This window comes from Osmerus mordax, chromosome 7 (genome assembly GCF_038355195.1).
Source record: "Osmerus mordax isolate fOsmMor3 chromosome 7, fOsmMor3.pri, whole genome shotgun sequence".
NCBI classification, from domain to species: domain Eukaryota; kingdom Metazoa; phylum Chordata; class Actinopteri; order Osmeriformes; family Osmeridae; genus Osmerus; species Osmerus mordax.
Window position 1 is genome coordinate 19207586 of NC_090056.1, and position 23443 is coordinate 19231028.

At 49.4% G+C, this 23443-nt stretch overlaps 2 protein-coding genes across 2 annotated transcripts; both read right to left on the reverse strand.

The window, feature by feature from the left end:
- Positions 1–358: 358 nt before the first annotated feature.
- sycp2 (synaptonemal complex protein 2) lies at positions 359–20720 on the reverse strand. Its single transcript, XM_067239153.1, has 47 exons — positions 20697–20720; positions 20418–20558; positions 20200–20328; positions 19943–20047; positions 19725–19749; positions 19420–19505; positions 19230–19324; positions 19086–19120; positions 18626–18768; positions 18475–18527; positions 18215–18260; positions 17561–17665; positions 17401–17461; positions 17099–17247; positions 16354–16428; positions 16044–16130; positions 15586–15694; positions 15226–15380; positions 14686–14853; positions 14418–14472; positions 13552–13603; positions 13367–13449; positions 12378–12913; positions 12128–12261; positions 11999–12035; positions 11827–11891; positions 11691–11736; positions 11450–11490; positions 11287–11344; positions 10948–11122; positions 10742–10806; positions 10237–10410; positions 8945–9076; positions 8574–8748; positions 7740–8095; positions 7117–7398; positions 6701–6758; positions 6448–6570; positions 5970–6158; positions 5684–5761; positions 5543–5649; positions 4267–4361; positions 3672–3771; positions 3374–3432; positions 1571–1649; positions 1062–1118; positions 359–837 (listed from the first exon to the last, which is right to left on the reverse strand). Exons 1-47 carry the CDS (start codon positions 20718–20720, stop codon positions 766–768), a joined length of 5274 nt encoding a protein of 1757 aa, XP_067095254.1. The 3' UTR covers positions 359–765.
- Positions 20721–21238: 518 nt separating this feature from the next.
- Positions 21239–23313, reverse strand: ppp1r3da (protein phosphatase 1, regulatory subunit 3Da). The gene is made up of 2 exons (XM_067240452.1): positions 23235–23313; positions 21239–22754 (listed from the first exon to the last, which is right to left on the reverse strand). Exon 2 carries the CDS (start codon positions 22724–22726, stop codon positions 21806–21808), a length of 921 nt encoding a protein of 306 aa, XP_067096553.1. The 5' UTR covers positions 22727–22754; positions 23235–23313; the 3' UTR covers positions 21239–21805.
- Between the last annotated feature and the right edge of the window lie 130 nt (positions 23314–23443).

Genomic DNA, 23443 nt, shown 5'->3' on the forward strand with positions numbered 1-23443 from the left:
TGGTGAATCCATCTTTGGCAGGAGGAAAGTTGTGCATGTGATTGGTCATGTGACCGGTTTCACCCTTCTTGTTTGAATCATGTGTCACGTGGGACTATGACCCACGTGGTCTGGGCTCGGGGGAAGAATTTCATATCAACTGTAAATATGTCAATCTAAACTGGACTGTCGATGTCTTAATTGAAATCCTTTGTAAGCGCTACTTGTCTTCAAAATACAAGGTCTTTTTTAAAACTCCTCGCCTCCTCTTCTTTTGATATTCAGGATTTTGAAGCTGTTTCTTTATAAGTAATGTACTTTTTATATATTATACAATTTTCATTGTTTTCTGTTACCAGGTAAGAACTGTGTGCATCAGTGTAGAAAACGTTCATTTATTCGAAATTCAAAAGCACCGGGAACGTGGTCATTTTAACAGGAACAAATTTGTTCAAAATATAGTTATTAAATTCATTATTTATTTAAAAATATTACTCCATTACCAGAGATGGTTAAAAACGTACAAAAGGTATTGTAAAACATCAAGCCAACAGGGGCCAATTAGTAACTTACAAATGAATAAATAAAACATTTCCTAATATTTGAATAATTAACATATATATATTATTACATAGAGTCTATCCATGTATGTATATTTAATTGACTTTAACCTAACTCAAAAACAACCGAACTTGTCAGAACATGAACCTCTCATGACCCTCATTCTGTGTGAGCTAAGGGTGTAGCGTGAGGAGAAGTAGGAGACCTTCTATGTGTTGTCCGGGGTCAGAACATGTGCCCCTCAGGCAGGAACAGAGCCTTCAGTCCTCTCCGGACATTCTGGATCTCCTCCTCCTGCTGCAAGGACACAGACCGGGGAAAAACACACACAGCTTTTATAACCTTCATCACAACACCCTCAGGGCTGTATCTGAGAGATTTGTCTAAGCCTTTAGGACTAGGACAGCAGTTTAGACATCAAGCGAATGAAGGAGGCCAGAAGAAACAGGTAAGCAGGCCGAAATGGACCTGATTGTTGGTGGTGGCTCAGCCCTGTGCTCGTGTCCGTCAGGCCGACTCACCATCTCCTTGACGAGGCGATCCTGGACGGACTTCATGTCCTGTCTCATCAGACACATCTGGAGGGGAGGACACATGACAAGGGTTTAAAGGTCGGGACGACTCGGGACCGCAGCAGCATCAGACAAACATTCCACAGGAGACACTGAGTCCCCCCCCCCCCGTCCCCCCCCCCCTTCAACACCGGTCATTAGTTAAAATGTAACATGTCTGATTTCATCTTAACCAAAAGGGGTCTAATGTACATTTGCAAGCAGTTGAAATCATCTCACACTGCATTGTTATTCATGGTCTACACTGAAGGGAAATATGTTACTTATCACATGGATTGTTTTTATTTGAACTACCCACCTCTAGTCAATGGTATATATAGAGAACATAGTTTATAAACTATGAACTATATTAATATTATTATTCCTTTATCTCATTTAAACCCTTGAGCCACATAATGAGGCTGTTAGGACTGTTACAACCCAAAACAGTTTCAAACTTTTCATTTTCCTGTCTGCACCTGTGAGGTGAAGATGTGTTCCTCGTACTCCAGGCTGTGAGATGTTTTGGTCTGGAAAGCTGTCTTCAGGCTCTGCAGTCTGCCAGGCCAAGACGAGGAGGAGGCCAGGGAACAGGAGGTCAGGGAACAGGAGGTCAGGGAGGAGGCCAGGAAGGAAGAGGAGGTCAGGGAGTAGAAGGAGGTCAGGGAGGTCAGGTAGGAGGCCAGGAAGGAAGAGGAGGTCAGGGAGGAGGCCAGGAAGGAAGAGGTCAGGGAGTAGAAGGAGGTCAGGGAAGAGTTCAGGTAGAAGGAGGTCAGGGAGTAGAAGGAGGTCAGGGAGGAGAAGGAAGTCAGAGAGAAGGAGGCCAGGGAAGAGGAGGTCAGTGAGGAGGTGGTCAGGGAGGAGGAGGCCAGGGAGCAGGAGGTCAGGGAGGAGGAGGTCAGGGAAGAGGAGGTCAGTGAGGAAGAGGTCAGGGAGGAGGAGGTCAGGGAGGAGGAGGTCAGGGAGGAGGAGGTCAGGGAGGAGGTGGTCAGGGAGGAAGAGGTCAGGGAGGAAGAGGTCAGGGAGGAGGAGGTGGTCAGGGAGGAGGAGGTCAGGGAGGAAGAGGTCAGGGAGGAGGTCAGGCGTAGAGTCGAAGGCAAGCGGGAACAAACAAACGTTTTAGAGGAGAGAATTAGGACAGACAGGACTTAGTTTAGCGGTTCCCAAACTAGGGGTCGTGACCCCTACGTGGGGTCGCCTGAAATCGTAACGAGGTCATGGGAGAAAAAAGAACACACACAAAAACAAGCTGATCGAACTATCGTTTGATGATGTTGCTGAAACGCCTAAATAGTTTGTGAAACCATGATTTAGTTCTAGTAACCAATACAAAGGTCTACACAACAAGTTATTTAGATGACCCTAAACACAATCAAGTAACCTTTAAGTAGGTAACAGTTATTGTGGTTTCGGAGAGTTTGATTTGATCAAAAGATAAAAGGAGGCCCTGTACAAAAGGAAAGGAATTGTCATTAAACCCGATTGTTCACACAATCAAGTAAATGCTGTGTCATGTCACTAGTCCACAACAGGGCCACAGACCAACATCAGCCGCCCTGAGACAGTTGTCCTATTTCAGAGCATTAGGGACATTCTGCAGTGCCATCTCCCTCTCCACTGTTACCTAATCTAATCTGGGTAACAATGCATTCCATAATCTGATTTCTCTGAAACGTTGACCCCCCCCCACCCCCCGGTTTAGATAAGCGAGGGCTGTAACAGCCTGACAACAATAATGTGAAAGGACCAAACAGGCATCAGATCCCAGAGAACAGGAAGCGCAGATGACCACAGCTCAGAGGATAGTTGTGTTTGTTTGGTCTCACTCCCGAGTGTGAAACTAGACAAAGTGAGTAGGTGGGGAGTCAGGTGGCTGAGCGGTGAGGGAGTCGGACTAGTAATCTGAAGGTTGCCAGTTCGATTCCCGGTCATGCAAACTGACGTTGTGTCCTTGGGCAAGACACTTCACCCTACTTGCCTCGGGGGAATGTCCCTGTACTTATTGTAAGTCGCTCTGGATAAGAGCGTCTGCTAAATGACTAAATGTAAATGTAAAGTGCAGAGTGAGGTTCTTTGAAGACTGGGAGGCTCTGAGTCGAGGATGACTTGACAGTCGGGTCAGGTTTACGTGTGTGACGGTATGAATAAGTGGAACAACGTGATCCTTTCCACACTCACGGGAACAAACTGGGAAAGAGCTTGTGTGTGTGTGTGTGTGTGCGCTTCTTCTGGGGAGCGCGCACACACACACGCACACACACACACACCCCTGCATGCCTCACCTTCGGGTCTCTCTCTCCTGGTAGCAGTGGAAAGCTACAGACTGCTTCCTCCAGTACGTCTGACAGAGGAAAGAACAGATAACAGGGATTCAATCAGCAACACACGTGTCTGGGGGAACCTTATCAACAGGAATCTGATTGACCCTTGAAAGCCCAACTCTCCGAACTTTTCCAGGCTTTTTACAGCACGCAGCACCAGTGACATCCCTGTGGTTCTCCTGTCTTGCTGTACTTGTACTGATACTGATTGGTAGATGGGTTGTGAGTGTGGGTGTGAGGGGGCAGGGGTAAGGCCTACGGTCAGCTCCTTCTCCATGTTCTTCAGAGTCACGCTGTCCTTCTCCAGGTTGCCCATCTCCTCCAGCAGGACATTCCGTACCTGCTCCAGATTCTGGGACCTGGGAGCAAACACACACACACACCGCACCACACCACACACGTCACACACACACACACAAACACACGCGCGCACGCACACACACCACGCGCACGCACCACACACACACACGCACGCACCACACACGCATGCACGCACACACACACATAAACCACACACACACACGCACACCAACCACGCCACACACACACGCACCACACACGCACGCACCACACACGCACGCACCACACACAGTTAAAGATGTTTAACACGTTTAAACACACGGCAGGTGAAACATCACATTTATCTCTAGCTTAAAATTCCATAAACTATTAACAGTGTAGTCGTGTTTTGCTAATAAGTGGCCGCAAGAGTAAACTAGCTAGGTACCAGCTAACATATATTAGAAACTTTATATATATAAAAAATCCAACCTTTGCAACTTTTTTTCCAAAACCTTTAGAAAAGTTTTTTTGAAATAGTAAAAAAATAAATAAATAAATAAAAGAAGCCCCACCTGTGCTCGCTGACTTGCAGGCTGATAGAGGAGACATGTTGCTGCACGGTCTGCAGAGACTGTGTGGTGTACATCTCCATCCTCCTGGACCGGCCCTACACACACACACACACACACACACACACACACACACACACACACACACACACACACACACACACACACACACACACACACACACACACACACACACACACACACACACACACACACACACACACACACACACACACACACACACACACACACACACACACACACACACACACACACACACACACACACACACACACACACACACACACACACACACACACACACACACACACACACACACACACACACACACACACACACACACACACACACACACACACACACACACACACACACACACACACACACACACACACACACACACACACACACACACACACACACACACACACACACACACACACACACACACACACACACACACACACACACACACACACACACACACACACACACACACACACACACACACACACACACACACACACACACACACACACACACACACACACACACACACACACACACACACACACACACACACACACACACACACACACACACACACACACACACACACACACACACACACACACACACACACACACACACACACACACACACACACACACACACACACACACACACACACACACACACACACACACACACACACACACACACACACACACACACACACACACACACACACACACACACACACACACACACACACACACACACACACACACACACACACACACACACACACACACACACACACACACACACACACACACACACACACACACACACACACACACACACACACACACACACACACACACACACACACACACACACACACACACACACACACACACACACACACACACACACACACACACACACACACACACACACACACACACACACACGCTGCTTAGTCCTGTAGTCTACATGCAGCAGGTCTATGTTCCTGTATTTTTTGCATTTTCGTACATATATATTTTAATTTTTTATTGTACATCATAGCTACTAAACTTGCCCCTTAGTAGTAGTTACACTTTGTACCGTTAGTATAGTTAGACATGTACACCACTATTGTAGATGATCCCTATATGTTGAATGTATGCACCTTCCTGCCAAAACTGAATTCCTTGTCTGTGCAAACTTTCATGGCGATTAAAACCCCTTTCTGATTCTGTAGTCTACCAACCTGGAACTTCCTCTGTAGCTCTGAGCTGAACTGCCGACACATGCCAGCCATATCAAGGGGGCTAGTGCTGTGGGCCAGGTCCACCTCCATTTCCCCTTCCCCCCCCCCCCCCCTCCTCCTCCTCCTCCTCCTCCTCCACACTGGCCTCCCAACATCTGGACGTCACGGTGCGTGAGGATACCTGTCTGCCCCCCTCCCCCTCTGGAGACACCTTTATGACTGTTCAGACACACACACACACAGACATACACACACACAGCTGTTTCAGATACACACGGTACAGAATGAATGGGTGAAGGGTCATTAAATCGATGATATCCACTAGCCAAAGCACAGTTGAACACCTGTGGATGTTAGAAGCCTCACCAAAGGAGTGTCTAGGCCTGCTTGTAGAACGTGACCCCCCCCCCCCTCCCCGACGTCTCACCCGTGTCATGAGCCCTCTTGCTCTGGATGTGGCGGAAGCTTGTCTTGGTTGCCACGGGGACCACATCCTCCATGTTTTTTCCATCCTGGTCTTCTTCTCCATCCTCCTCCTCAGAGCTGTTGTGCTCTCCCCAGCTCTGGGCTTGGCCTGGGAGGCGGGGCTTAGCCGCTGGGAGGCGGGGCTTAGCCGCTGGGAGAACAGACCGGAATAGGAAACCACAGAACACTTGTGTTATTTGATCCCCACCCTCAATATTTTATTTATTGCGATTCTTAAATCAAAATCCAATTTGCTTATAAAAAAGGGCGATACAAGTCAATGTCACAGAGGGCTTCACATAGGCTGCATCCATACAACTGGACCTAAACCCTACAAGGACTTTTAGAGAGTTCAAATATAGTTTTAGATTTAGTTAAGTAAAAGGATGAACAAACAGGTATGTTTTTTTGTTGTTTTTTTTTACACCGTCTCGTCTCACATGACTTGAATAGTTTCCTGGGCCTGATCTTGACAGCTTGATCTCTCATCTTGCTCCTCTTTCCTCCTTTCACCTCCTCCTCCGAGTTCTGGGGCTTGGAGTTGCAACGCTTGCGGCTCGGTCCTATGAGGACAACCAAACCACACACAGACCAGATCTGAGTAGATGACTTACAACCAGCTATGATCTTCATGTATCCCTGCGTATCTCTGAGGAGATATGTGTGAAGCCAGTTTAGTAACAGAGGGTTCACCTGAAATGTGATAGTGGTGTAGGTCTGGCTTGTGCTGCTGGTCAGAAGATGGTGTTTTCTGTCAAGACACAGGGACACGTTTGCACAAGTCAGACTTCATCTTCTAATGAACATATTTGTATCGAACGATTATGAACTTTATTGTTCATTACTGGAACACTATTCCTGTTCAAGATTAGAACAATCATGAAAAGGAAGTAAATAGTCATGATCGAGGATCTACTGTAGATCTCTTCTGGTACATTATTGTATTTAGAAAATATGGCTCTACCAAACAATATCACATCTTTTGAGTTGAGGACTGGAAAAGCGCTATTGCATATGAGATAAACACAGTTCATGCCTTCTGTCCCTCACTGGACCCCGTAGTCCCCAGTACTGTAAATACAGGAACGGCTAGACCACAATATCCCTACCTCCAGCTTGGTAGCCATGGCTACCGGCTTGATCTCCACTCTCGACACCGACACCACAGACCTTGACGAGGATTGGCTCAGCGTTACCCTGGAGACCAGCGACTCCTGGTCGAAGCCGAAATGGATGCCCTGGTTGAGAGTGTCTCCGGGCACGAAGCGGGAGTCGAGAGGGGAGAGAGGGGGGGTCCTCTCCAGGGCTGTGGAGGTCAGGAGGGGCTGGGAGGACTGGGAGAGAGGGGACTGGGCAGGGGAGAGAGCCCGCTTAATGGGGCTCAGCTGGGGCTGGTGGGGGGACAGAGGGAAGGGAGGGAGACGGAGAGAGAGCAAGGGAAAGACAGGAGGTGAGACACAGAGAGAAGGTGAGAAAGACAAAGAAGAGACAGAGCGGAGACAGACAGACAGGAGAGACACGGAAGAGAGCAGGAGAGAGAAAGGAAAAAGAGAGAGGAGAGAAACAGAGCAGGGAGAGAGATACAGCAAGGGAGAGAAAAGCACAGGAGAGATATTAATCTATCTTTAATCTACCCAAGGACCTAATCACTATAATTGTTGATGAGAACGACCGTGAGGGCATCCTCCAGACCATCCTGACAGTCTGACCCTGGGAAACACCTGTCTCTCACCTCCACAACACTGGGCCTCGGGGCTCGAAGGACCGGGCTCTGGCCGAGGGGGGTGAGGGGGCAGAGAGAAGGGAGGGAGGGGAGGGGAGTGAGGGAGGGGAGAGGGGTGAGGGAGGGAAGGGGAGTGAGGGAGGGGAGAGGGGTGAGAGGATGGAGAGAGGGAATCTTCACGGCCTTGCCGTTGCTCCTACTCCGGGCGCTGTGGAAGGTGGAGGGTTTGGAGGCTCCGTCACCGCTGCGGGGGGGCTTAGGGAAGTCTGGGAGAGGCGAGGGGGGGGCACCGCAGATGGGAGAGCCGGACAGGGAGCCCAGAGGGGTGGGGGGGGACCTGGGCAGGACGACCGACCTCTCGGCAGCTGTGGGGGGGAAGAGAGAGAGGGGGGGGGGGGGTCGAGACAGGCGCAGATGTTGAGACAGCTGGACCTGGAGGAGAGGTCGATAGGAGGGGGGTGCTTTACATCGCACATCAGATCACTTTCCAGTCCCGAGAGTGACTTTAGACCGGTCAGGACAGGACAGCTGGTCTCTTCCCAGCTTCACATCCGATGAGAAGGACAAAACTGGAACAGACACAGTGTGTCTCCTAGACCACCAAGACCTGTCTACAGAGCTGGAACTCTGACCCCAGATGGAACAAGAGTTTACCAGGGCCAGCAGTGTGAACATTCCTCGCTCTACATCCCCGCACCCTCCAAACACACAAACCAAACACACACGCAGCCCACCCGCCAACTGACAGACATGGCAGCATCTCTCGCAGCAGCTGGCTACGTGTGGTGGAGGTGAATGTGTGTGCTGAAGGTCTGATGTCGACGTATATGTGCCGTGTCGTACCCGTGCCTCTCATCCTCTCGATGGGGGGAGGAGAGAGAGAGAAGGAGGCCAGTCGGGACGCCCACGTGTCCTTCACCACGCTCGTCTGGTCCCTGGCCGGGGGAGTCGTCCTCTTTTTCCTTACCTCCTCGACGACTCTCGCGCTCTTTTTCTCCACCTCTCCGCCGAATGGCTTCTGTTGAGCGTGAGTAGAGAGATGGGGTGGTTTTGTGGATCTGGTTTGTGATTGTAACGACAGCACACGGTACACTTGCTGTGTTGTTGAGGACGTGGTGGTAGCATCAACAGGGTGTTTCCAACGCTCAGGGGGAAGGAGTGGGGGGGGGGCGAAGAAAGAAGGAAGAGAGGGAGAAAGAGAGAGGAGACCACACCTTAGGATGAGACGGCTGCTCTGTCTCTGATTGGCTTTCGTTGTCGTCGGGCGTTTTGAAAGTCTTGGTGGCGGCCGCGGTCTTGATCGTCTTCGTCTTCTTCAGCTCCTGATCCTGTTCCAGAGAAGCCTTCTGGTAGCAGCATCATCATGTAGAAGGATTACACATGCGCTCGGACTTTACAACTGGTCGAATGAGAGGATGAAGGTGAATAAAAGGGTCAGTGGGGGGAGGTATGGACAGGGGAGAGAGGTGCATGTGGAGGGGGAGAGGAGCCTGTGGAGGGGGAGAGAGGTGCATGTGGAGGGGGAGAGAGGTGCATGTGGAGGGGGAGAGAGGTGCATGTGGAGGGGGAGAGAGAGGAGCATGTGGAGGGGGAGAGAGAGGAGCATGTGGAGGGGGAGAGAGAGGAGCATGTGGAGGGGGGAGAGGAGCCTGTGGAGGGGGAGAGAGAGGCGCATGTGGAGGGGGGAGAGGAGCCTGTGGAGGGGGAGAGAGGTGCATGTGGAGGGGGGAGAGAGGAGCCTGTGGAGGGGGGAGAGGAGCCTGTGGAGGGGGAGAGAGGTGCATGTGGAGGGGGAGAGAGAGGCGCATGTGGAGGGGGGAGAGGAGCCTGTGGAGGGGGAGAGAGGTGCATGTGGAGGAGGAGAGAGGTGCATGTGGAGGGGGAGAGAGGTGCCTGTGGAGGGGGAGAGAGGTGCCTGTGGAGGGGGAGAGGAGCCTGTGGAGGGGGAGAGAGGTGCATGTGGAGGGGGGAGAGGTGCATGTGGAGGGGGAGAGGTGCATGTGGAGGGGGAGAGAGGTGCCTGTGGAGGGGGAGAGAGGTGCATGTGGAGGGGGAGAGAGGTGCATGTGGAGGGGGAGAGGAGCCTGTGGAGGGGGAGAGAGGTGCATGTGGAGGGGGTAGAGGTGCATGTGGAGGGGGAGAGAGGTGCCTGTGGAGGGGGAGAGAGGTGCATGTGGAGGGGGAGAGAGGTGCCTGTGGAGGGAGAGAGAGGTGCATGTGGAGGGGGAGAGAGGTGCCTGTGGAGGGGGAGAGAGGTGCATGTGGAGGGGGAGAGAGGTGCATGTGGAGGGGGAGAGAGGTGCATGTGGAGGGGGAGAGAGGTGCCTGTGGAGGGGGAGAGAGGTGCATGTGGAGGGGGAGAGAGGTGCCTGTGGAGGGGGAGAGAGGTGCATGTGGAGGGGGAGAGAGGTGCATGTGGAGGGGGAGAGAGGTGCATGTGGAGGGGGAGAGGAGCCTGTGGAGGGGGAGAGTTTGAGAGATGAGCAGTGAAGAGGGATGTGCCGACCTTAGGCACGGACGGCTGCTCCGTCTCTGATTGGCTGTCGCTGCCGTCACTGTCAGGCTCCCTGTAGCTCTTGGCGGTGGCGGCAGCTCTCTGGGGCCTCCTGGTGGCTCTACTGCGCTCTGCAGGCTCCTCTCTGACCCCCAGACCACCTGACTCCCTCACAGCGGAGCCCTTCTGTTGAAACACGGCACGGCCATGACACCTAGTGGCTGACTGGGGTACTGCACCACAACACCGCTGCACAGTACTGTGGGTGGTCGTCGTTGTAGAGGATGTTTTGGAAGCTGGGACGGTTTAGGGGGGAAGATTTTAAGACCTAAATGTTTCCTTTCGCTTGTTACTTTTCGTTTGGCGAGCAGATGTGTTGTAAAGTGGCAGTTAAATACTGAAAACGGCTCACATGGACCCAGTGTTCTAAAACTAGCGTCTCGTCTCGGAAGTTGGTATTTAAATGAGGCTGGATGAGCAGTTGTAACTCTGATGGGTTCCTGGTGCTTAGTCTCACCTTTTTGGGCTTGGCATTCTCCTTCTCAGCTTTGGAGGATGCAGGGAGGAGGTCTGGAGAATCGACTAAAACAAAGAGGGGCTTAAACAAGAAACCTGCTTGTCCCGAAAATACATACAGGCTAAAATACAGTCAAATATCACCGTGTTAACAGGTGGATCTACTTTGTGAAGCTGACCTCTTTGGGCCTCTTTAGGGTTACGTACGTGTGGTGTCCGGTGCGGGGGCCCTGGGTCTGGCTGCAGGCTGCCTGCTGTAATCGGTCACTTTAGGCTTGGCCTTCCTGCTGGACTCCCTCAGCCAGCTGACCTCCGCCCCGCCACTGGTGTCTGTGTCACTGAACAGGTGCTTCTTCACGTGGCGCCTGGGGGGGGGCTGAGGCTGGGGGGGGGGCATGAACACACACACACACACACACAGATATGCACACACAAACAACACAAAAGCCATGTTAAGTTTACACCGAGGTAACGTAATCAACACAGAGAGGAGTGAAAGTAACCCGTCAATACCACTTATGATAATAATCACTTTAGCTGTAATACCTTTAAGAGCAGGCCTTTCTTGGTAGTGCTGGGCAGAGCCCAGGAGTCATACAGGGCACTGGAGAGACATTATCATGAAGGTCACACACAGATTAGAAGGAGTTTACAGCACAGGCGCAGATCCTCAGACAGCAGAGGGGTCTCTTTCCAGGTGTATTCTTACCTGCTGTCAACAGCAGACGACTCGTTGCTCTTCACCTTGCGCTGAAGAGCAGAACAGGGACTTTCACAATTTGACTTTTTTGTTAGAAACAAGATTTTTTTTTGCTATAGATGTGTCTACTGGTATTCCTATTCAGTGCTGCTGTATCAATCAATCTTTTGAATACATCAGCACATGGTCCTTTTCAGTAACAGAGTGCAGTGCAGTTGCGTATGTAATGACAAAGACCAGCTTTATTTACCCCGATACTTAGCGGTGAGTCCATAGTGAATGCGAAGATGTCCTCTCTGCGGGCAGGGGAAGGAAAGGAAGTGATGTCACAGGAGTCGTGTCGGATCAGCTGTCCAGCTCACGTTCTCCTGGCGGGAACCACTTACCCGTTTTTCTCCACGGCACTTTTCCTGCTGTTGCTGTAGGACTTGAGAAATCCGGAGGCTTGCTTCTGAGGATATTCAAGGGTGAAATGCAGGGGAGAAGGTTCATGTTTACTAAAACAAACAAAAGAGCAGTTCAGTAGAAGAGAACGGGGTTGTAGGGGGCAGGACTGACCTTGGCCGGGGGCAGCCAGCTTTTCTCAAACAGAGATCTGACAGGACAACAGCAAAGCAGGGGAAGGTCATACCGAGGAGGGATTCTATCAGAAATAAACTATTCAACTGGGTTCCACCATTCTGCTACCTTTTGGGGGCCGGAGGGTTCTTGGGAGGAGAGGTGGTGTGTGCCAAGGCCTCGCAGGCAGAGATGGAGGGGGTGGGGAAGTCGTAGCGGCTAGAGATGAGCTTCACAATGCCGTCTGCCACTTCTGCATCCCTCTGGACAACACAACAGCAGACAGCAGGGGCGACACGTGAGCAGGACCCAGACTGTTTACTCACGTGTGAAGTAGAGGGACATCAACATGTTTCCATCTCCAGAGGCAGGTGCCTACCTTCTCTCTTCTGGAGTCTGGTCTTGAGGCTTTCACCTTGGGGTTGGGGGTCGGCCTCTCCTGCAGGCCTTTCTTGCTCTGGGTGAGGGAGGGCTTTACTGGAGCCTTGGCCAGGACAGGCTCCGGGTCCTGGGGCTTCTGTCTCTTGGCCTTCCCTTTACCCAGGCTCTGCCTCCCTGTAAGCTGCTGGAAGTCTCCGACACCACGCCCTTCAGATCCACCTCTGCTCTGAGACCTTCCACCCTTCTCAGGCCCTTTCTCCCGGGATCCACCTCGCTCCTGGGGCCCACCTCGCTCCTGGGGCCCACCTCGCTCCTGGGGCCCACCTTGTCCCTGAGGCCCACCTCGTCCCTGAGGCCCACCTCGCTCAACAGGCCCTGCGTCCTGCTGCTTCCTCTCCCGGAGGACATCCTGCAGGCGCTGGGTGAGCTGGGCATGGAGCTGCTTGTGGCTGGCAGGGCCTGAGCTCAGAGCCTGGGCTCTCTGGGCTGAGGACGGCCGATCCTGCTGGCCCACAGTTGGCACAGACGCTGGCTCTGCATGGAGGAAGGATGGACCAGGAACGTTTACACTGCTATAATGTTCAACTCTGTACCGTAAAGTTTGTGAACTACACACCATTATAACAGAATAAGGGAGACGACAGCACAGCAAATTTTGTTGGTCTGACCCAAACCGAACAGAGGGATTTAAACGAGGTTGATCCTTTAAAAAAGACGTGTTTTAATCCAAGCTCTACTATTCAGAGATGAACCAAGAGATTACATTTAGTCATTTTTTAGCAGACGCTCTTATCCAGAGCGACTTACAGTAAGTACAGGGACATTCTCCCCGAGGCAAGTAGGGTGAAGTGCCTTGCCCAAGGACACAACGTCATTTGGCACAGCCAGGAATCAAACCAGCAACCTTCGGATTACTAGCCCAATTCCCTAACCGCTCAGCCACCTGACTCCCAGCTGAGAGATAAGAAGAGACCTTGTCTTACGTACCGGGCTGGGGCAGAGCCCTGCTGAACCTCCTCTGTCCTGGCTGCAACGTGTCAGAGACCGATCCCTTGGTCCAGTGGGTGAATCTGTGGAGCCAAGCACAGACCCACAGTCCTTCACACCAACTGCACCATCCTTGTGTGTGTAACCCTTGTGTCAGTGTTGCGAGCGCACGGCCGTGTCCTTACATCGACCTCTCCGTGGTCGCGGAGGGCTGCGAGTCCGGAACAAAGCTTTGGTCTGAAGACGAGAGCAAAAGGGGAATATAGAATTTATTTTTCACACAGTGGAAGGAGAGGGGAGAGAAGGAGAGGAGAACAGAGAAGCCTTAAAGAGTAAAGCAGAGCAGAGCACAATAAAGTACAGCAAAGTTTAGTATAGTCCTCATCAAGTACTCATCAATGATGCAAACCTATTTTTGAAAAGAAATCGCAAATATTTTTTCAACCTTTCAAAACCTTTTGGGGAAAAATTTTCAAACCTTTAGAAACTTTTTTTCCCCAATAAAAAACAAAACAAAAACACATTAGAACAACTGTACAAATTACTTAAGTGTTGAAAATAACCTAGACCCATGTCAGAATGCAAAAACAAAAGAATGTACATTTTGGGACGGTTCATTTTACACTTTGGGACGGTACTGGGACAGTGACGAAAAAAGGTAGTTACGAGCCCTGGTCTACGAGAGGTGTTTAACCCTCGTGCTGCCTTCGGGTCACATGACCCAAAGGTTCATAACGAACCACCGGTGTTTACCCAATTTTACCCAATACAAAAACAAATAAAAATAATTTTCTTTTAACCATTGCAATGTGGGGGGTCTGAGACAGCCCAACAGTTAAAAGAAAATGCTTCACTTTGTTTTTGTAGGAGGTAAATTTGTCGCAATACGACGGTGGGTCACAATGACTGATGGGTCAGAATGACCCGAAGATAACACAAGGGTTAACTGGAAATGTGTGGTTAAGGGCTAGGAGTTTGACGACAGCGAAAACCACAGGAAGGACACATTTAGGAGGGTGTTTTATGAGGGTGTTTCAGGAGGGTGTTTTACCAAGAAGCTCCTCGTCACCCTGAACCATCTCCACCACTTTGTCCACTGGGATGTTCTGCAAGACAGCAGGAACACAGAGCACACCTCAAACTGGATGAACACACCAGACCAGTCCACACTGCTCCAATACTAAGACTAGTCCTAAATTAAGCTCAATGAAAATCTCCATTGAGCTAGTTTAGTATAGGACTAGGCTTAATCCATGTCTGGGAAACGGGTCCGACGAGTTTTAAATGTTGGCCGGGTGGTAGATGAGGCTGTGACGCACCCTGCGGTACTGCTCTGCCCGGTGTGCCGGGATGAGGCTGTGACGCACCCTGCGGTACTGCTCTGCCCGGTGCGCCGGGATGAGGCTGTGACGCACCCTGCGGTACTGCTCTGCCCGGTGCGCCGGACGGTCTGGCTTGGAGGTGCTCCGGGGCAGAGGAGCGTCCGCCTGGAGACAGGAGTCTCAATTTTGTGTGTTCGATTTCAGATCATCCGTTTCACACACACAGAGACATGTATATATTATAGATCATCATATCAATCACAGCAACTAGCTCTCCATCTCTGTGCTTCTGTATGACTGAATGTTGCCAGTATTAATGTTATCAGTTTTAATGTTCCCAGTATCATCGCTAGAACCTCTGGTGACGTGATGTTTCGATGCTGTGATGGACTGTGATTATGGTGATATGGGTGAATGTGATCACTATAATCACTACACATTGTACCTCTGCAGCCATGGTACCTGTGGTGATGCGATGTATGTCTCAGGGACCAGACATCCAGACCTCTTGGTGCTGAGAGGGAAGCTGCAATGTACCTGTGCGCCCCTGCTGGCCGTCTCCAGAGGCGGGGAGCGTCCAGGGGTGTCGCTCCTGCTCAGGTCTGCCAGGCTGGGCCGGGTCGGCTGCTCACCAGCCCTGGAGCTCATCAGCTCCAGGGCTGGTTTCATCCTGGCCCTGCTGTTAGGAGTGGCTGGCAGGGAAGGAGGCGTAAGATGGAGGGTGAGCAGGGCAGAATGCTAGTTCAGACCGACACACACACACACACAGACGCAAGTCCAGACATACACACAAAAACACTCACTCAAAATGCACACAGAATCAAGACAAAACCAGACTTCTCCACATTTGCCAGCAACAGAAATAGAAAGTCAGGCAGTTGGGAGGTGTGTCCTTACCCGTTGCCATGACGACAGTGAAAGGACTGCCGCCACGGCCGCCTCCTCCTCCGCTGCTGCTGATGAAGCTGCTGGACTCAGACGTTCTCCTCCTGGCTGGAGCCTTCATCTGGAGGGTGATGGTGTGTGTGGTGGTGTGTGTGTGGTGAATGTGTGTGGTGTGTGTGTGTGTGTGTGGTGCGTGTTTATAGACTTATAAGCCTTTAATGATATTTAAATAGTGAAAATACTTAGCTGTTACATTGACTATATATTTTAATATACCTGAAATGTGTAGCAGGTTTGATCTAAGAACACCCATCAGAATACTAACTGAACCGCCAAGATTCTATTAAGAATCAGAATTTCTAGGACTGTCAACAAGAGCAGGACATCCAATGTAGGCCTACCTGTCCTTGTTACAAATGGCAAATAAACTTGATGTTTCAACTGCGCAAACCATCCCTGTGGCAGATCACCTTTAGGGGTGTGGAGCGAGGGGGCTGCAGCCAGGGGGCGCTGTTCTTCTCTCTGTCCAGAGATGCATGCTTCTCAGGAGCCACAGTCTGTTTGGGGAGCAACGCCCAGAGCAAGCCTCACTGATTAACACCTAGCATCCAATGCTATGGCAACCAGGAAAATTTAGCATTCATAAATAGCTCAGAGGGAATGGATATAGCTCAGTGAGGTCACAGGTTCACATCCTGTCCTGTGTGTTGCTTTGGATTAAAACAGTGAATACATTATTATATGAGACAATTATTAGCTGTGGTTGAGGTTGTGTCTTACCTGGGAGTTGCTTTCATCCAGGATGATCTGGACTGTGGTCTTCACCACAGACGTGCCGGTCTTGCCCACAAAAGTCTGACAGGGAGAAAGAGGTTTGTGAACCCGTTCATTTTTAGGATATATAAATGTGGAAATGCTTTAATGGACAGTTTTGAGTGAAGTGTGACAGGAAAGGCAGGGAGAGAGAGAGAGAGAGAGAGAAAGAGAGAGAGAGAGAGAGAGAGAGAGAGAGAGAGAGAGAGAGAGAGAGAGGGCAACTGCTGAACCCATGATTTTGTTGTCTGCTATGTTCAACCATCTAATTAATACTAGAAAGCTGAGGTGTCTTAAAGAAAACAAACTAAAAGCATCCTTGTTTTTGTAACGGTCTAGAACTGTCTCTGACAGCCCAGGTGTACCTTGTTCTTCAAAAAGTCTAGAAACTCTCTCACAGGCCAGGTGTACCTTGTTCTTGCAACGGTCTAGAACTCTTACAGGCCAGGTGTACCTTGTTCTTGCAACGGTCTAGAACTCTTACAGGCCAGGTGTACCTTGTTCTTGCAACGGTCTAGAACTCTTACAGGCCAGGTGTACCTTGTTCTTGTAACGGTCTAGAACTCTGACAGGCCAGGTGTACCTTGTTCTTGCAACGGTCTAGAACTCTTACAGGCCAGGTGTACCTTGTTCTTGTAACGGTCTAGAACTCTTACAGGCCAGGTGTACCTTGTTCTTGTAACGGTCTAGAACTCTGACAGGCCAGGTGTACCTTGTTCTTGGTGTGTCCGTAGACTCTGCGCGCCACCTGCAGGACGTCCAGGGAGGAGCTGAAGTGCAGGGAGAGGGAGGAGCCCTCCAGCCCGCTCACACACAGCGGCTCAGACAGCTTCAGTCTCAGCACACACCTCCGCCCTTCCTCTGGGGAGGGAGAGGAGGCACACACACACACACACAGACACACACATACACCCAGAGACACACACACCAGGGGGCAGTTACACACTATTGGTGAGGCCAAGCTATAGGTTGTGTGATAAGTGGAGTGTAAATACTATAATGCTGACTGGCTACCTTTGATGTCGTAACTGTGGACTTCATTCTCTGGGATGCAGACAGTGTCCCACTGGCCTTCCTGTGAGACCACACAATCAAAAAACACGTGTGTACAGAAGTTGTGTGTGTGTTGCATGTACGCCGAGTGTGAGTGTGGCTGGGGACAGTGTGTGTGTACCTGTGCGTTTTCATCAGCCAGAGAGAAGTAGAAGGAGATACTCTGGCTTCCCAGGTTGAAGTCGATCCAGAACTCCTCCAGTTTCTCGTCAGCGGGCATCAGCAGCTGGGAGCAAACAACATTCTCATCACCTCCTGCTACCCAATTACCAGGATCCACTCCACATCACCTCCTGCTACCCAACCACCAAGATCAACTCCACCAGGATCAACTCCACATCACCTCCTGCTACCCAACCACCAGGATCCACTCCACCAGGATCCACTCCACCAGGATCAACCACACCAAGATCAACCCCACCAAGATCAACCCCACCAAGATCAACCCCACCAAGATCCACTCCACCAGGATCAACTCCACATCACCTCCTGCTACCCAACCACCAGGATCCACTCCACCAGGATCCACTTCACATCAACTCCTGCTACACAACCACCAGGATCCACTCCACCAGGATCCACTCCACCTGTAGCCCTCTCCCTTCAGCAGCTTGCTGCTGGTGACTAGGCCTCGTCAACTGTCAAAACTGTTAGGTTTCTCAATCTCAACTGTCAAAACTGTTCGGTTTCCTAATTGTCAACTTCCGAAATGTTAGGTTTCTCAGCACTGTAAAACCTTCAGATTAACAACCAGGGGTTCCCAGGGGGCACTGACCTCATGCTTGTCTAGAAAAACCTCCAGACAGGGGTAGGAGAACACTCTGTAGGGAAAAGAGAGCACGGACGGTGACCAATCACTAACTGAGAAATGACAGATGAACCCTAATAATACCCTAATTTAATAATAAATTCAATGCTAAAAAAACATGAAGGAGAGTTAATTAAGTTCTGAAAAAAATTAATACATCTCTAAAAATGTTAGACAAATCCGAGGATGGCATAAAATAAAAGGGGATTTCATGGGACTGTCAGTACCTTCTACCATCTCCCTGCATCCCATTCACCAGGTTCAGAAACTTGCGGCAGTCCTGTGCAAACAAGAGAAACATTAACAATCCCATACTGACAAATGGCCTACTGCCCCCGTCTATAACACAGAGAATGTTCTCTGACGGCCCGGAGTCACCGTCTCAAACTCAGAGTCCTGGATCTTGTTGAAGGCGCTGGCTACGAAGCCCATGGTGAACCAGCGATCCGCCAGCTCCCTCCGCTGCCCCCTGGTGGTCATCCGGCACAGCGCCTCCATCAGGGCAATCTGCAGGTCGTAGTCTAACGTACAGCGAGGGAGCAGGCAGGGACGGATGGTTTAATTATAGACACACACATTATTTTGAAAGCAGCAAACCTTCCCCCTCCCCTTTTTATTAAGAAGGTCATATTTAACGGTCGCATCCTCAGTTATAAAAAAAAAAAACTGTCCCACCCACATCTTAAAACAAACCTACCATCCTATGTGTGTACATGTGTGTGTACAGTAAGAGTGTGAGTTTAAGTGTGTGTGTGAGTGTGGTCTTTGAATGAATCCACACAGTTGTTTTAAACTACATCTGGGTGAAAGGGTCACTGAGGGACAGGATCAAACCTACCTCCACCCACCAAGATCCTGCCAGCCAGGTTGGTCCTGAGGAGATGACCATACATCAACGACAAATCAACAAACGCGACACACCGGTGGTGGAAATATAATGTTAAATGTCACAAGGCCCGTGACACAAACACGTGTGGCATACATGATGTCAGAGGCATCCTGAGACGACAAGATCTTCTTCTCCTTCTTCAGATCCACGGGCATCTTGTCAAGAATGATGTTCAGTTTCCGAATCGCCTGCAGTGATTCAACACAGATGTTTAGCAGGAGAGCAATGTTCTCTGGCACAGACGGTTAAACTTCAAGGAGTTGGGAGAGGATGTTCTCCTCACCTCTTTCTGGATCATAATGTTCACCCGTGGGTCTGCGGCCAGTTGGCCAATAGGAAACAGCAGAGACTCAGTGATTTGATGTGTGCCTGTAAGAGTCAGGTGGACCGCACACTTGAATACAGAGTTCTCAGTTGGGCACAGTCATTTCTTCCTTCATATTCACAGATTATCCATTTGCAACTCTATCTGAACCATAATACAACCTGTTAATTTGGTCACTACAGCAGATAATCTAGGACCAGAAGCGCACAGTTCTAAAGAATCAGGGGTGAAAATGTGTTTGGTCTTAGTTAATTAACACATACCCTCTTTGCTTGCTTCGTGAACAACCTACGAGAGATGGAGGAATAAAGAAATAAACAAATCCATAAATACAAATCATTCCACCGCTGTAAAATAGGAGTTGTGTATATTGTTTAAATAAAGAAACCGGTAAGACACGAACCTCCATTATTTCCTTACTAAAGGTTAACTGTCTAAGAAGAGCAGTTGTTCTGCCCTTGGTGGGTTGGTGTTAACTCACCAAGAGAGCATCAAAGAAGTCTTCTGCAAGGTTGTTGAGGGCCTCAGTCCTCAGTGTCCCTGTCTCCACCCACAATAGCCTGGCTTTCTCATACCACTGCACCATGTGCACACGGACAATTTCCCATCAATCCATCCAACCAAACAAGAAATACGTGTGTAATACCGATATCATTTGTCAGGATTAGTTTATATTTGTCTACAAGACTTGCTGAATTAGGCTGTATGAGTTAGTGCTGTCAAAAAAAAAATACTTATCTTCTTGACCAGACCCTGGGAGACCATGCCTGATAACCCATGACCCCCAGGGGCAACCAGGTTTTTCCCACACTTGTGCAGGATGCAAAGCCCCAAACAGGCATTCTTGATGTTCCTTTGATCTAACTCCTACAAAGAAAAATAGAAAAAGGACTTTACTCGGCCTTAGACATGCTATTTAGACCTCCGGGAATGGTAAGCCTAGCGATATTTCTTACTCTGCTGATTAATTTATCCAACTTGCTGACGAACTGTCTGGAGCACTTCAGGGCCGTTTCCTCGCCGATGTCATCTTGTAAAAAGTCCTCCAACGCTTTGACATTGCTGCCCTTTAGCACCTCATCCAACAATCTCTCAACCTAAATGCAAAACCAGATTCAAGCCTTTTCACCTATTAACTTTGGTCCGACTTTTGTTTACAAAATATTTAGCCAGCTAGCTGAGCTGGAAGTTTATTAACGTCTTCATCAGTTCTGATAGTAGGACTGCGTTCTCACCTGTTGGTCCTGACGAGGCGTCATCATAAGCGTCACTCGCTTTTTCACACAGAATCTTCCTCACGCTGTAGCTAGCTAGCCTTCCCCGATCTTTTATTTCAATCGAAATATCTGTTGTCAGAGACAACAGAATCTACCGTATTATATGTTACACACGCTAAACCTCAACTGATTGCTAGCCGCCTCAAGTTACAGCTAGCCAACTAGACTAGTAGTGATGTCCTACTAACGTTAGCTAGCAAGGTACACTACTGTAACACCGCGTAAACTTTTAAACAGCACTCTTCGATATTTCAAGGGTACGTTGTTTAACTACTCTAGTTTTAATAACAAGTTACGCTCATATATATATTTTTACATCGACTAATGAAGAATAAAGTTTCAACAAACCTGTACATTTTCCTCAGCGAGCGTGTGTATAGGCTTGCGGCCAAATCTAGTCTGTCAAGAGAGCGCGCGAAAATGTCACGTCAATAAGAGTGCGCGTGTCCAACACCAACGCAAAAAATATTCAAAACTTTCAGTCAAATTCATCAATCCAGTTTTACTCTCAGGTATGTGTTTTACATTGGTACAGGTGAGGATCGGAGTATAAGAGTGTATTTGCTAGTCTAACAATTCAGAGGCCTGATGTTAAACTTGCCCATCATCAATTATTTGCATAGAATGTTTGGCAACGAATCTCGTTTTAGCATTGTAGGTACTACAAATCAGCAAGGTTTATTTTACGATTAATCACCTAAAAACATGATTAAAATATAATCTAATAAAATAACACCTCCAACCAGTAGAAAACAAACTGGTAAAAGTGCATAATTCAGTTAGAAATCACAATCACATACAGTATTTCACAATAAAAAGTGCTCAGTTTTAAGTTCAAAGTGCATTTGTTAAAGCCAACATGCACTACAGGGAACCATGTGCCCCTTTACAAATACAAACCCATGCCTTCAAGCTGTGTTTTTGTGGCATTGATGTTTGGCAACCAAACGTTGTGCCTCAGTGAAGTATGTTGTATTTCTTTCTATGTTAAACTGCACTGAACTGCTCTCTAATGCTGACTACAAACAATCAAAAAGTGCCCATCGTATTCCTTGTTATGTGCTTTTCTAAATAAAGTGCACCATGCTGTCCTCACACTCCTTGGGTACTGTTAGCTTGTAGCTATGGTTGATCAACTTATAGTTCTTCCCATCGTTGTTGTCCCAGAACTCAGCGCCACACACTTTGTAACGGATGGCAAACTCAAGCCCTGCCCCGGCCTGCAGAAAAGGGGGCACGGGCAAGTGGAAACGAAACGTGTCACAGCTGAGCTGGCCGTCATCTCCCGCCCAGGGCGTGGCGATAGTGGACACCCACGAAGCCTTGGTTTCTGTGAAGCTCTTCCATTCTGTGAAAGAGTAACGCACGCTGACCTCTTTCTGAAAGTCAAGGTTGACGACCTGGGTGATGCCAATGATGCCCAGCTCGAAGCACAAAACCCGCTCCAGGCACACCTTCCGCTTCTGCAGACACCTGAGGAACTCAGGGTCGTCTCCCGGCTGATGAGGGAACACTGGTTTCAGGTACGGCAAAGAAATCTCCAGGTTTTTCCCCCCCGCCAACTCCGCGCCCATCAACAGCCTGAAGGTGACGTGATGTGGCACGAAGGGGTCTTCTCCGGTTCTGAAAACCTTCACGTCCTCCAGATCCAGTCCCAGAGAGTCCACAAAACGCACCCGGGCACTGCGGGAATGCCTCCTCCTCTCGTTGGGGGAGGGCAGAGAGCGAGAGCGGCCCCGGATGATGGGTTTGGGCGCTGGTTCACAGGAGACCCCCCGTCTGAACTCCAGTTCTCTGGCCCCTGGGGGCCTTGGGCCTGGGGGCCGGATTGCAACCGCTTTCCTCTCTGCGCCAGAACCGGACCGAAGCATTTCGGTAACGTTGATGGTGAGGCTGGGCATAGAGGCATTGCTGGGGGATAGTGGCATTCCAGGGTCTACTGTCCTGGGGGGAATCCTTTTATCTCCGATGGACCATGCTCCCGCCATGCTTTCTAATGAAGACACTCCTGCAAATCTAATGACAGGAAAATACATGCAATGTTATGGGGTCAGTACATTTTGGTATTTCGTTTGTAGGTGTCATCAAGAAAACACATTCTGGTTCTTCGTTGGTTACTATACTGTGTGGCAGCCAATAGGCTAATGCACAGCACGTTTAGACAAAGCCTACTTAAAAACCACAATGGTCAAATACATAGCAAAGAATAGCGTGTGAAATGAAACAACCCTGCAGCTTATTTTTCAAGAAGCAGAATTCGGTCCCCTCTCATAATAATTAAGACCTATTCCTATATCCTAGGAATGGATATACCTGCTTAAAATTGCAACTTTATTTCACTTTAGTGAAAGTGGGCGTAACTTTTCCAGTGTCTGAGTAGCCTATGTCGTGCATCACGCTGTCTGCACCACCAGAATCGGTAGACTGACAGCAGGCTATTTAAATTGTCGCCTGTGTTTAGTAGAATAAACTGAAATTACAACATTTAACGCTTACCAACAGTCATCGGGCTAAAACGATATTATCGAGCAACATTAGACGAAGACGAGATTAGATTGAAGACGAAGCCTGGGCTTCCATTTGTAGCAACAATTTTACGAGAATGACCCATTTCCGTGTGTCATTGCGCAGACAGACCATACATGATATACACTGTATATGGCATAGCCTAAGTAGAGTCACAGACCCACGGTCAAGAAAATGCC

Bases quoted from the DNA above. Each gene is read 5' to 3' on its own strand.
- sycp2 (XM_067239153.1), bottom strand. From the start codon at position 20,720: ATGACGCCTCGTCAGGACCAACAG. The intron at 4,362-5,542 runs GTTGGTAGACTA...GTGTGTGTGTAG, and splicing joins AGCTACAGAGGAAGTTCCAG to GGCCGGTCCAGGAGGATGGA. The intron at 3,772-4,266 runs GTGGGGCTTCTT...GTTTGCTCCCAG, and splicing joins CTGCAAGTCAGCGAGCACAG to GTCCCAGAATCTGGAGCAGG.
- ppp1r3da (XM_067240452.1), bottom strand. From the start codon at position 22,726: ATGGCGGGAGCATGGTCCATCGGAGATAAAAGGATTCCCCCCAGGACA.